The 12,680-nt window shown below is 45.5% G+C and overlaps 1 protein-coding gene across 4 annotated transcripts in view; it reads left to right on the top strand.

Annotated features, from left to right (window-relative positions):
* Positions 1-12,680, top strand: part of FRMPD4 (FERM and PDZ domain containing 4) — a 773,166-nt gene that overhangs the window by 574,726 nt on the left and 185,760 nt on the right. For all 4 annotated transcript variants that reach the window (XM_073664699.1, XM_073664698.1, XM_073664700.1 and 1 more), the window contains one exon: positions 6,461-6,563. In XM_073664699.1, coding sequence (XP_073520800.1) covers positions 6,461-6,563 — 103 coding nt within the window. The remainder of the gene's footprint in view (positions 1-6,460; positions 6,564-12,680) is intronic.

Below are 12,680 nucleotides of genomic sequence, written 5' to 3'. Positions count from 1 at the left end.
CCCCTCGCCTGCTCCACTTGAAGTGGTGGAAGAGGAGATCCCATGTAGCGATGCCCAAATATTTGAAAAGCCACGGCCACAGAAAGTCGATGCTGGCAATTTGTCACAAGAGGTGGACGATGACGAGATACAATTGCCAGGAAGTGAGGAGGAGGATCGTGGAGCGCAAGTGGAAGAGGAGGAGGTGGTGGATTATCTAGTAACTGACCCAACGTGGCAGGAGGACATGCAGAGTGAGGCCAGCAGCACACAGGGGGAGGGAGGCAGAGTATCCCAACAGGTAGGAAGAAGCAGTGTGTTGGCCGCAGACAGAAGGCGGGCAACCGTTCCCCGTAACACCAACATGAGGGACGTTGCCAGTACAAGTGGTAGGTCTTCCAGAGTCTGGAATTTTTTTAAAGACTCTGCTGATAACCCCAAAAAGGCCATATGTACCACCTGCCATGCCAGCATCAGCAGTGGTGACAAAACTACCAGCCTGACCACCACCAGCATGATCAGGCACATGGCAGCAAAGCACCCGACTTTGTGGGGTGAACCCCGGTGTCCACAACCAGTGTCAGCGGGTGTCACCACTGCTTCTTCCGCTGTTGTGTGTGCAATAGAACCCCCTGTTGTGTGTGCAAGGCAATCCCCTGTCCATACTGCATGTAAAAATGCCCCCTCCTCTCACTCTTCACTTGCTATGGCAGTTTCTCAAGAAACAGTATCAATGTCCACGTCCACGTCCTACCGCAGCGTTCAATTGTCCTTTTCCCAGACCTTTGAACGAAAGCGGAAATTCGCAGCTAACGCCCCACAGGCCACAGTCTTAAATTCGCACATTTCACGACTGCTTGCGTTGGAAATGCTGCCTTTTAGGCTGGTGGAGACGGAATCCTTCCGCAACCTTATGGCGGTGGCCGTCCCTCGGTACTCAGTCTCCAGCCGACACTATTTTGCCCAGTGTGCCATCCCCGCACTACACAAGCAGGTGTCCCAAAACATCTGCCGTGCTCTCAACAACGCAGTTACTGGGAGAGTCCACCTGACAACGGACACGTGGACAAGTGCTTGTGGCCAGGGACGGTACATCTCCCTGATGGCACACTGGGTAAACATAGTGGAAGCCGGGACCCAGTCGGACCTTGGGACGGAACACATCCTCCCAACACCGAGGATTGCGGGCCCTATGTCAATCAGAGTTGCCCCCACAGTGTACAGCTCCTGCACATCATCCTCCTCCTCCTCCTCATGTTCAGCCTCCACCTCAGATATCACCACATCAGGTACAAGCTGGAAGCACTGCAGTACTGCCTCTGCCAAGCGGCAACAGACTGTGCTGAAACTCATAAGCTTAGGTGATAAACCACACACTGCTTGTGAGTTGTGGACAGCTGTGAAAGAGCAGGCAGATCTGTGGCTGAGACCGCTGAACCTACATCCAGGCATGGTCATGTGTGACAAGGGCCGTAATCTGGTGGCGGCTCTGAGGCGAGGCGAGATCACACACGTACCATGCCTGGCTCATGTGCTTAACCTCGTGGTTCAGCGGTTTCTTAAATCGTACCCCGAGTTGCCAGATCTGCTTGTGAAAGTACGCCGCTTGTCAGCTCATTTTCGCAAGTCGGCTACAGCTTCTGCCGCCCTTGCTGTGTTGCAGCAGCGTTTGCAGCTTCCATCACACCGACTGGTGTGTGATGTCCCCACACGTTGCAACTGTACCCTCCACATGTTGCAAAGGATTTGTGAGCAGAAGAGAGCAGTTGTGGAGTACCAGCTGCAACAAGGCCATCGATATTCAGGTCAGACTCCACACATAAGACCTCAGGAGTGGACCTGGATGTCTGACATATGTTCCATGCTGACAAACTTTGAGGAGGCCACCAAGATGGTGAGTTGTGATGACGCCATCATTAGTGTCAGTATCCCACTTGTCTGTCTTTTGCAACGCTCTCTGCAGAGAATTAAAGAGGAGGCATTGCAGCCAGAGTATGATGAGATGGATCAAGAAGCTGTAGCGGGCGATTACACACTGCCAAGCCTCATCTCATCCCAATGTGCATTGGGGGACAATGAGGGAGAGGAGGAGGAGCAGGAAGAACAGGAGCTGGTATCATGCGCTGTAGACGGTAGTACCTCTACAACTGTCATACCGTCGGTTCAGCGTGGGTGGCCTGAGGACAGGGGGGAGGAGGAGGAGGAGGAGATCATGGTCAGTCGTCATCTTGGTGAGGACACGGAAATCTTGCCCGTTACCAGTCTGGCACGCATGGCTGACTTTATGTTACGCTGCCTTAACCGTGACCCTCGCGTTGTCAAAATGTTGGGTGACAGTCATTACTGGTTGGTGACACTTTTAGACCCCCGCTACAAGGAGAACTTTCGCTCTCTTATTCCTGAGGTGGAGAGGTCTACAAAAATGGGGCAGTACCAGAAGGCCCTTGCTGCAGAACTGTTAAAAAAATTCCCATCTGAACACGCTAGCGGCAGAGGTCACAGTTCATTGTTGCCCAACCAAGGCGTACATTCGAGAGAGACGCAACTCCAATCCAGCAGAGGCAGGGGAACACTGTCAACGTTCTGGGACAGTTTTCTCAGACCCTCCCTTCGGACAGACCCTGAGGCGCGGAGTACTCTCACAAGGAGTGGAAAGTTTCAAAAGATGGTGAGGGAGTACCTTGCCGACCGTACCAGCGTCCTCCGTGATTCCTCTGTGCCTTTTAATTATTGGGTATCCAAGCTGGACACTTGGAATGAACTCGCTCTGTACGCCTTGGAGGTCCTGGCCTGCCCTGCCGCTAGCGTGTTATTGGAGCGTGTTTTTAGTGCCGCTGGGGGCATTATAACTGATAAGCGTACTCGCCCATCAACTGACAATGCTGACAAGCTGACCCTTTTCAAAATGAACAAGGGCTGGATTGGGCCAGACTTCTCATCACCACCAAATGACAGCAGAGTAACATAAAGTCAAATCCACTGTGTTATTTCGGGAGGTGTATTCACATGCACCGCTTCACACCCACACATGGGTATATGCTTCCTCATTTTGGCTGTTTTATGTTCTTCTCCTTATCCTCAGCCTCCACCACCACTATACCACCAGGGTGACCGTGGTCCTTGTTGCCATTATTGAAAGTTCCACCATCCTGATTTTTGTCAGCTTTTGCTTGGAAGGCATAAGCAAAGACTATGGGAGACCCACTCCCCAATAATGGGAATAATATTTTTAAGATGCTGTACTGTATGGCTCTTCCAAGGGGCATTAAAAGCGTCTTGTTATACCACTCTGACCTCCACATCTCTTCTGAGGGGCATTAAAAGCGTCTTGTTATACCACTCTGACCTCCACGTCTCTTCCAAGGGGCATTAAAAGCGTCTTGTTATAGAACTCTGACCTCCACGTCTCTTGTAAGGGGCATTAAAAGCGTCTTGTTATACCACTCTGACCTCCACGTCTCTTCCAAGGGGCATTAAAAGCGTCTTGTTATATCACTCTGACCTCCACGTCTCTTCTGAGGGGCATTAAAACCGTCTTGTTATACCACTCTGACCTCCACGTCTCTTCTGAGGGGCATTAAAAGCATCTTGCTATACCACTCTGAACTCCACGTCTCTTCTGAGGGGCATTAAAAGCGTCTTGTTAAGCTACTGGAACCTCCACGACTCTTCGAATGGGCATTGCATTTCCTCATAATTTTTGGAAGCTTTTGCTTGGAAGGCATAAGCAAATACTATGGGAGACCCACTCCCCAATAATGGGAATAATGTTTGTAATATGCTGTACTGCATGGCTCTTGTAAGAGGCATTGCAAGTTGCTCCGTCCTAATTTTTGGAAGCTTGTGCTTGGAAGGCATAAGCAAATACTATGGGAGACCCACTCCCCAATAATGGGAATAATGTTTGTAATATGCTATACTGCATGGCTCTTGTAAGGGGCATTGCAAGTTGCTCAGTCCTAATTTTTGGAAGCTTTTGCTTGGAAGGCATAAGCAAATACTATGGGTGACCCACTCCCCAATAATGGGAATAATGTTTGTAATATGCTGTACTGTATGGCTCTTGTAAGGGGCATTAAAACCGTCTTGTTAAGCTACTGCGACCTCCACCACTTTTCCGAGGGGCATTAAAACCGTCTTGTTAAGCTACTGTGACCTCCACGTCTCTTCAAAGGGGCATTAATATCATCTTCTTAAGCCACTCTGAACTCCACAGCTCTTCCAAGGGGCATTGAAATGTTGTTTTAAATTACCTCTAATCTCCACGACTCTTCCAATGGGCATTGCATTTCCTCCTAATTTTAGGCAATAAACGCGTCTTGTTATACCACTCTGACCTCCACGTCTCTTCTCAGGGGCATTAAAAGCATCTTGTTAAGCTACTGGGACCTCCACGACTCTTCAAACGGGCATTGCATTTCCTCCTAATTTTAGTCAGCTTTTGCTTTTCAATGCAAAGGCGAAAACTAAGGGAGACACACTCCCCAATAATGGGTAGAAGGTTTTTAGTACACTGTAATCCACGTCTGTTTCAAGGTGCATTGCAGTTCATCATAATTTTTGGAAAGCCTTCCATTCACTGCTTAGGCCAACAGTGCACAGGAGACCCAGTTGCTATAAATGGGAAAAAAAAGGTTTAGTTAAGGCCCTCTGACCTCCATGTCATTTCCAAGTGGCATTGGAGTGCCTCAAAATTTTTGGTAGGCATTGCACTCACTGTATGCCCTATAACTGTGTAGCCGAACCGCTCCTTTTGTTACAGAAACATATCCTACAAGACATATGTGGTTGACTGGCCTGATATTGATGTGAATGGTCCCTGTTCCTCCTGCTCTTTCCCCTTTGCCACTACCTCATCCATCATTTATCACCTGAAGCTTTGTTTTAACGGAAGTCATAGAACTTGGATAGTAGCAGGAAAACATCCAGCAATCCTCGGAGGAGGTAGGATATGCGCCAAAATGCTGACCACCTCAGGCCTAGCCGCTACTACATACATGCGCTTGCATTCCTTGAAAACAAAGCAGATGCTAACTTCTATTATCCTCATCATGCTCCTCACCTTGGCACTCTCAACTCCCCTGATGGAGAAGCCAGGGCCCACCGGAGGAGTCTGGTTCTCTGGTGGGCTCGTCCAATGCTGCCCTAAAGCTGGCCGGGCTAAGAAAAGTGTGTGGGGGGGACGTTCGATGGAGAAATAAGGGCGGCTGGGGACCGTTTATGGACACCCGGCTGCCCCCAGGCGGCTGGGGACCGTGTGTGGACACCCGGCCGCAGAGCGGCTGGGTACCGAGTATGGACACCCGGCCGCCCCCTGGCGGCTGGGGACCGAGTGTGGACACCCGGCCACCGGGCGGCTGGGGACTGAGTATGGATTCCAGGCCGCCAACGCAGCCATGACTTGGTGGCCAGATTCCGCCTCCACATGCCTAAAAAGCCCGATTTCAAGTGCAAACAAGCAAGCAGTATGGTATTGCAGCCTTGTGGCTGCATATTTGCGCTTGCATTGCAAGGAATGGGGGAGGTACAATTGAACAGTGCCCTGGGACAAGAACTTGCACGGGGATAGTTGCAAGTCTGCATCTTCTGATGCGGCAAGGATGACTTCTGATGAGCACACATTTAGGCAGTGACCTGGGTATCAGAGATGCTTCCAGGGGTCTTTCCCATGCTGTTCCCATGTCTTTTCAGCACTGTATGAATGTGTCACACAGCACATGGCCAGATAAGGATTGTAAAATGTTAAAATGACATTTCCCGGTGAATGCATTTGTCACGGTTGAAAGCAATACAAAAGTGCAAAAACGCATAAAAAATGCTACTTGTTGTAAACATAGCCCAAGGTGTGGAGGAGTATTTTTTGGGGGGGTTATTTATTTTACCTTATACACAAGTCTTTACCCTGGAAAGGAACTTCCTTAACATATTTCACACGAAAGCAGTTTCAGTTTTGTTTTTGAACGTTTTATTGGGAGCCCTTAAAAGTGGCTTAATACCTCTGACCACGTTGTTGACAGCAGTGACCTGGGGGTCAGAAATTCTTCCTGGGGCGATCCCCATGCTGTCCCCATGTCATTTGAGCACTGTCACTATCGTTTTGGGCACTTGTTAAGCTTTTAAAAGACTGCCGGCGGTGCCGCCGCAAAAATGTTCGGGTCTCCCATAGACTAACATTGGGCTCGTTGCTCGGGTCGAGCACCCGAGTATCACGGCGAGCTCGGCCCGAGCTTCGAGCACCCGAGCATTTTAGTGCTCGCTCAACACTAAATATGAATTGAAAATAATTATTTGCATTATCATTGTGACCTTTGACCTTCTCTATGTAATATTGATATTACTTCTAGAAATATGAGTAACAAATAATTCATTGTCAATATGAAGTAGTGAATTAATTACATCCTTCTATCTTGCAGGAGGTGAATTATTTTAATGTGTAAATACTTAAATGTTTTTAATTTGTCTACCCATGTTTCTGGTGCAGGTGGACCCTCTGAAGGGAAATTAGTCCCAGGAGACCAGATCATTATGATAAATGAGGAGCCAGTCAGCTGTGCCCCAAGGGAGCGAGTGATCGACCTTGTCAGGTAAGTGATATGTTTCCTCTTTTAATTTGCCGTACCCAGCAATAGCCTTGAGTGCGTTGCCACCAGTAATAAAACATTAATACACAGCAGGAAATATTTGTTCTCGCATATGCTCTTGGAATACTGAACAGCTGTGAATTCAAATTGGAATGTAGGAGAGATGAGGTCTTCAGTCATTTATATAACAATTATATAACATTTCTGGAACTGTCAAAAGTTGTAGGTTAAGAAGCTAAAACTGTTCCTAGCAATACAATCTTAGCAAGGATAACAGTGATTTTCCATACTGGTAAGAAAATATACTCCCTAGGATTCAAGATATCTGTAATATTTGCCACTTATTAGTTATTATGGGTGACAAGATATAGGCCGATAGCTATGTGATTACTCTGGAACACAACTGCTTCAAGCTGTCATTTATCAATCTCAGAATCTGTGAAAATGAATCATAATGCTGTGGCATAAAAAAATTCTAGCCTTACACAGATGACACATATTTTCAGCAGGTAAATCCAATGTTATTTTTTGTTATTTTTTCAATCATTGTTCAAAAGAGCAAGTTGAAGGAAAAATAAATGTAGCACTCACCTTTATTTTTCCTTCAACTTGGTGATTTACATTTACTTGGCTTTGCACCACCGCAAATCTGGGAGCATTTATTCTGAAAGTGAATTAACTGTTTTCAGTTGAGCAGAGGTGGTGCCGGAGAAACTTCTCTTCGTTCGGGAATTGTTCAAAAGAGCATTTTCCCCAATTCTCTTTGATTTTCTTTACCTTTAAGCAAGAATTGTCACAATTTATACATTGCCGAAAGTGAATATTTTGTTACTTTTATTATGCCATATGTACAGTACAGACCAAAAGTTTGGACACACCTTCTCATTTAAAGATTTTTCTGTATTTTCATGACTATGAAAATTGTACATTCTCACTGAAGGCATCAAAACTATGAATTAACACATGTGGAATTATACACTTAACAAAAAAGTGTGAAGCAACTGAAAATATGTCTTATATTCTAGGTTCTTCAAAGTAGCCACCTTTTGCTTTGATGACTGCTTTGCACACTCTTGGCATTCTATTGATGAGCTTCAAGAGGTAGTCACCGGAAATGGTCTTCCAACAATCTTGAAGGAGTTCCCAGAGATTCCCAGAGATGCTTAGCACTTGTTGGCCCTTTTGCCTTCACTCTGCGGTCCAGCTCACCCCAAACCATCTCGATTGGGTTCAGGTCTGGTGACTGTGGAGGCCAGGTCATCTGGCGTAGCACCCCATCACTATCCTTCTTGATCAAATAGTTCTTACACAGCCTGGAGGCGTGTTTGGGGTCATTGTCCTGTTGAAAAATAAATGATGGTCCAACTAAACGCAAACCGGATGGAATAGCATGCCGCTGCAAGATGCTGTGGTAGCCATGCTGCTTCAGTATGCCTTCAATTTTGAATAAATCCCCAACAGTGTCACCAGTAAAGCACCCCCACAGCATCACACCTCCTCCATGCTTCACGGTGGGAACCAGGCATGTAGAGTCCAAAAGATCTCAAATTTGGACTCATCAGACCAAAGCACAGATTTCGACTGGTCTAATGTCCATTCCTTGTGTTCTTTAACCCAAACAAGTCTCTTCTGCTTGTTGCTTGCCTGTCCTTACCAGTGGTTTCCTAGCAGCTATTTTACCATGATGGCCTGCTGCACAAAATCTCCTCTTAACAGTTGTTGAAGAGATGTGTCTGCTGCTAGAACACTGTGTGGCATTGACCTGGTCTCTAATCTGAGCTGCTGTTAACCTGCGATTTCTGAGGCTGGTGACTCGGATAAACTTATCCTCAGAAGCAGAGGTGACTCTTGGTCTTCCTTTCCTGGGGTGGTCCTCATGTGAGCCAGTTTCTTTGTAGCGATTGATGGTTTTTGCAACTGCACTTGGGGAAACTTTCAAAGTTTTCCCAATTTTTCAGACTTAAAGTAATGATGGTCACTCGTCTATTCAGTAGGACTATCAGGTGTGTATCCACCAGACTTCTGCACAACACAACTGATGGTCCCAACCCCTTTTATAAGGCAAAAAATCCCACTTATTAAACCTGACAGGGCACACCTGTGAAGTGAAAACCATTTCCGGTGACTACCTCTTGAAGCTCATCAAGAGAATGCCAAGAGTGTGCAAAGCAGTCATCAATACAAAAGGTGGCTACTTTGAAGAACCTAGAATATAAGACATATTTTCAGTTGTTTCACACTTTTTTGTTAAGAATAGAATTCAACATGTGTTAATTCATTGTTTTTATGCCTTCAGTGTGAATGTACAATTTTCATAGTCATGAAAATACAGAAAAATCTTTAAATGAGAATGTGTGTCCAAACTTTTGGTCTGTACTGTATATTAAAGCATGGCTTTGTGTAATCAGTTCTTTTTTTATGCCACCATTTTGGAATACATAAGATGTTTTAAATAATTTTTTGTCAATTTGGTGGGAGGTTGAATTGAAAAAATAAAAATAAATTCCAACATAGTTTTGATTTGATGGCGCTCCATGTACAATATCAATAGAATTTTTTTTAGCTCTGTGGGTTGTTACTAGTGTTGAGCGAATTTGTTCGGCATTTCATACTCCTGTTCATGTTCGGGGCTCGGTCTTATTCGCGCCAAAAAATCGGCTCCGCCCACGAACATCCCTGATTTGCCACGCTGTCACGCAGATCACAGTGACATTTTGAACCCAGAGGTATGACACCGAATTTGATAACATTAGGTCATCATATTGAATATGTTGTCATTAGTCTTGAGCGCAAGTGTTCGCTATTTGAGTTTGCATCAGGTACTCGGGTATGCACCAAGTGTCGTGGGGCTAGAGTGCCATGCTCGAGTCCCCGCCCTGCATGTTTCATGATTGTTAGATACCCCAAAAAAAACATGCAGGGATGTGTATGGCAGGCAATCCCCGCGTGGTTTTTTGGCTGTATAACAGCCGCGAAACATATGGGGCGGAGACTCAAGCATGTCACTCGAGCACCCGCGTGCATCGAGTGACATACTCTGTGCATCCTGAGCACCCAATGCAAACTCAAGTAGCAAGCACTTGCGCTCAACACTAGTCGCCATATCATCATCATTTTTTTCTTTATTTTCAAAAAAATCCCAACCCTAACACAAACCTAGCCCCCACCCAAATACAACCCTAACACTAAAACAACCCTAATCCTAACACAACCCTAACCCTAACACAACCCTAGCAACCCCAAAACAACCCTAACCCCAACGCAGACAAACCTGACCCCAACACAACCCTAACAGAACCCTTATCCTAGCCCTAAAACAACTCTAACCCTAACACAACCCTATCCTTAATCCTAACCCTAATACAACCCTAACCCTAATCCTAACACAACCCTAACCATATCCAGAGGGATCCAGTCACTATAATGAGGCAGCAGAGTTACTCTGGACTCCATCTGGCCTCTGTTTAGTGGTGTCTTTTTTTCTGAGTTTCACAAAACTGTGGCTGACAGCACTTTTATGCATAAAAAGAGGGCCACGATGGGATCACAGGCCAGATGCCATCCATGGTGCCTCCATCTGCCTTATTACAGGGAATCTTCCGTCGGGGGTTCCATCTGAATCATGTATTTCAGAAATTTACATGGAAACCCCAGTGTAAGTGCAGAGCGCAGGATAATGTGAGCCGAGCCATACTGCGATCTTTGGGAGGCAGAATGAACAAATTAGCAGCAGGTGAAGAATTGGGTAGTTTTTGCCTCGCCATATTTTGAGAGCAATAATTTTTCAATGTAAGGGCTTGTTTTTTGCGGGACAAGTTGAAAATTGTATTGGTACCATTTTCGGGCACGTGACATTTTTCGATCGCTTTCTATTCCGAATTTTGGGAGGCAGAATAAAGTAAAAGCCAACAATTCAGGAATTGTTTTTTTTGTATTTTTTATGCCGTTCCGCTGATGGAGCTATATGGTGGCTTGTTTTGCAGGACAAGATGACGTTTTCAGTGGTACCATTTATATATACATTTGTCATTTTGATCGCGTTTTATTCCACTTTTAGTTCGGTGGTATGATGATTAAGCACCATTTTTTGCTTCGTTTTTTTTTTTTACCGTGTTCACTAAAGGGGTTAACTAGTTGGACAGTTTTATAGGTCAGGTCGTTCCGGACGCAGCGATACCAAATATGTGTACTTTAATTGTTGTTTTTTTTTCATAATAATATTTATTTATGGGTACAATATATATATAAATATTTTTGATTATTTTTTCATTTTTTTTTATATTTTTACAATTTGTTTTTCACTTTCTTTCACTTTTTTACTTTGTTCCACTATGGCACTTTCATTTTTTGCAGGCTGATTGCTTGTATAGCATAGGGATGCAGTAGCATCCATATGCTATGCGGGCTGTCAGTGCTGCACTGACATAAGTTAGATAGATCATGCACTGCGCATGATCTAACTAACTTGCTGGTGCCTGGAGACCCGGATGTAGTCATGACAACATCAGGTCACCATGGCAACGATCGGGACCCTGCACTGACATCGCGGGATCTCCGATCCAAGGTAAGAAAGGGTGTTTTACCTCTGCCTGCTCCCGAAATGCTGCAATTGACTTCGATCGCAGCATTTCAGGGGTTAATGTGTCGGGAGTGGTGCGGGGCCACTCCTGGCACCGAGTGCCGGGTGTCAGCTGTCAGAATCAGCTGACACCCGGTGGTGATCACGCCCGCGCTGCCTCTGTGTGCGGGCGCGATCGCCGAGGCGTAATAATACGTACCTGGTCATTAAGGCCCAGGGTACAGGGACGTATTAATATTACACCTCATGTCAGAAAGGGGTTAAAGTGCTTGAACAAAATTATCCTGTGAAACGTTTAGGAATTGCACCCACTTTTCTACAAAGCCTCCTCATTACAGGGGCTTAAAAGTAATTTTACAAATTAACTTTACCATAAATAAAATGTTCATTTTTAATACTTTGTAGAAAATCCTTTGAAGGCAATGACTGCCTGAAGTCCAGAAGCCATGGACATCACCAAACACTGTGTTTTCTCCATTGTGATGCTTTACCAGACCTTTACTGCAGCTGACTACATTTGTTGCTTGTTTGTGGGTCTTTCTGCCTTAAATTTTGTTTTAAGCATGAGAAATGCATGCTTGATGGGGGTGAGATCTGGTGATTGACCCGGCCATTGCAGTATATTCCATTTTTTGCCTTAAACAACTCCTGTGTTGCTTTCGCAGTATGGTTTGGGTTTTTGTCAATCGGTACTGTGAAGCGCAGTCTTATGAACCTTGCTGCATTTGGTTGAATCTGAGCAGAATGTATCGCCCTGTACACTTCAGAATTCATCCGGCTGCTTCTGTCTTTAGTGACATCATCAATAAATACTAGTGACCCAGTGCCATTGGAAGACATGCATGCCCATGTCATCACTAGAGATGAGCGTTGTTCTACTCGAACTGTTCGCCAATCTCAAATTCGAGCTGTTTTGGGCGGTGTTCGAGCCGGTCGGCGAACACGAACAATTTGAGAAAAATTCGGCTGTTCGAGGTTATGTTCGATAACTGTTCGTGCATCAAAATCATAACTGGATTTTTTCTCAGTAATGATGAAAATTAATGTTAATACGCAGTTTGAGTGTACAGCGGGGCGGGGGGAGGGGCAGGGGATGGATCTCTGCAGGAACAATGAAGATCTCCATTTTTTTTTCTCTTTCCCGCATTTGCAGTGGGGAGGTGCAATCTGTCAGCCTATCAGCAGCGCACACACGGAGCGAAGTGCTTTTTTTCACACAAGCAAGGGCATGTGTGATTGGCAGTGTATGTCACATGTCCTTGCCCTATAAGACCAAGCCATTTTCCCCGTCGCCACCATTTTCTCACTGCTGCAGCTGCATGTTAGACGGCACCGCTGTTGCTGTGTGCGCTATACCTTGTTAATTTCAAGCCAATTTTCGCACAAATATACAGATAGCTTGGGAGTAGGGAATAGTTGTGATTGCAGTCCTTTTAAGGACTAGGTTACAGCATTTCCTACGACTTTTATCAAGCAGGTCTGTGCTCTTAAATAGATAGGTTGTGGGAGTAAAGACTAATTGTAATTGGAGTCCTTTTCAG

This window comes from Phyllobates terribilis, unplaced genomic scaffold (assembly GCF_046119375.1).
Source record: "Phyllobates terribilis strain yellow unplaced genomic scaffold, ASM4611937v1 Scaffold_2__4_contigs__length_985480577, whole genome shotgun sequence".
Taxonomy (NCBI): domain Eukaryota; kingdom Metazoa; phylum Chordata; class Amphibia; order Anura; family Dendrobatidae; genus Phyllobates; species Phyllobates terribilis.
The sequence above is the reverse complement of the archived record's forward strand: the minus strand, read 5'-3'. Positions and strand labels throughout refer to the sequence as shown.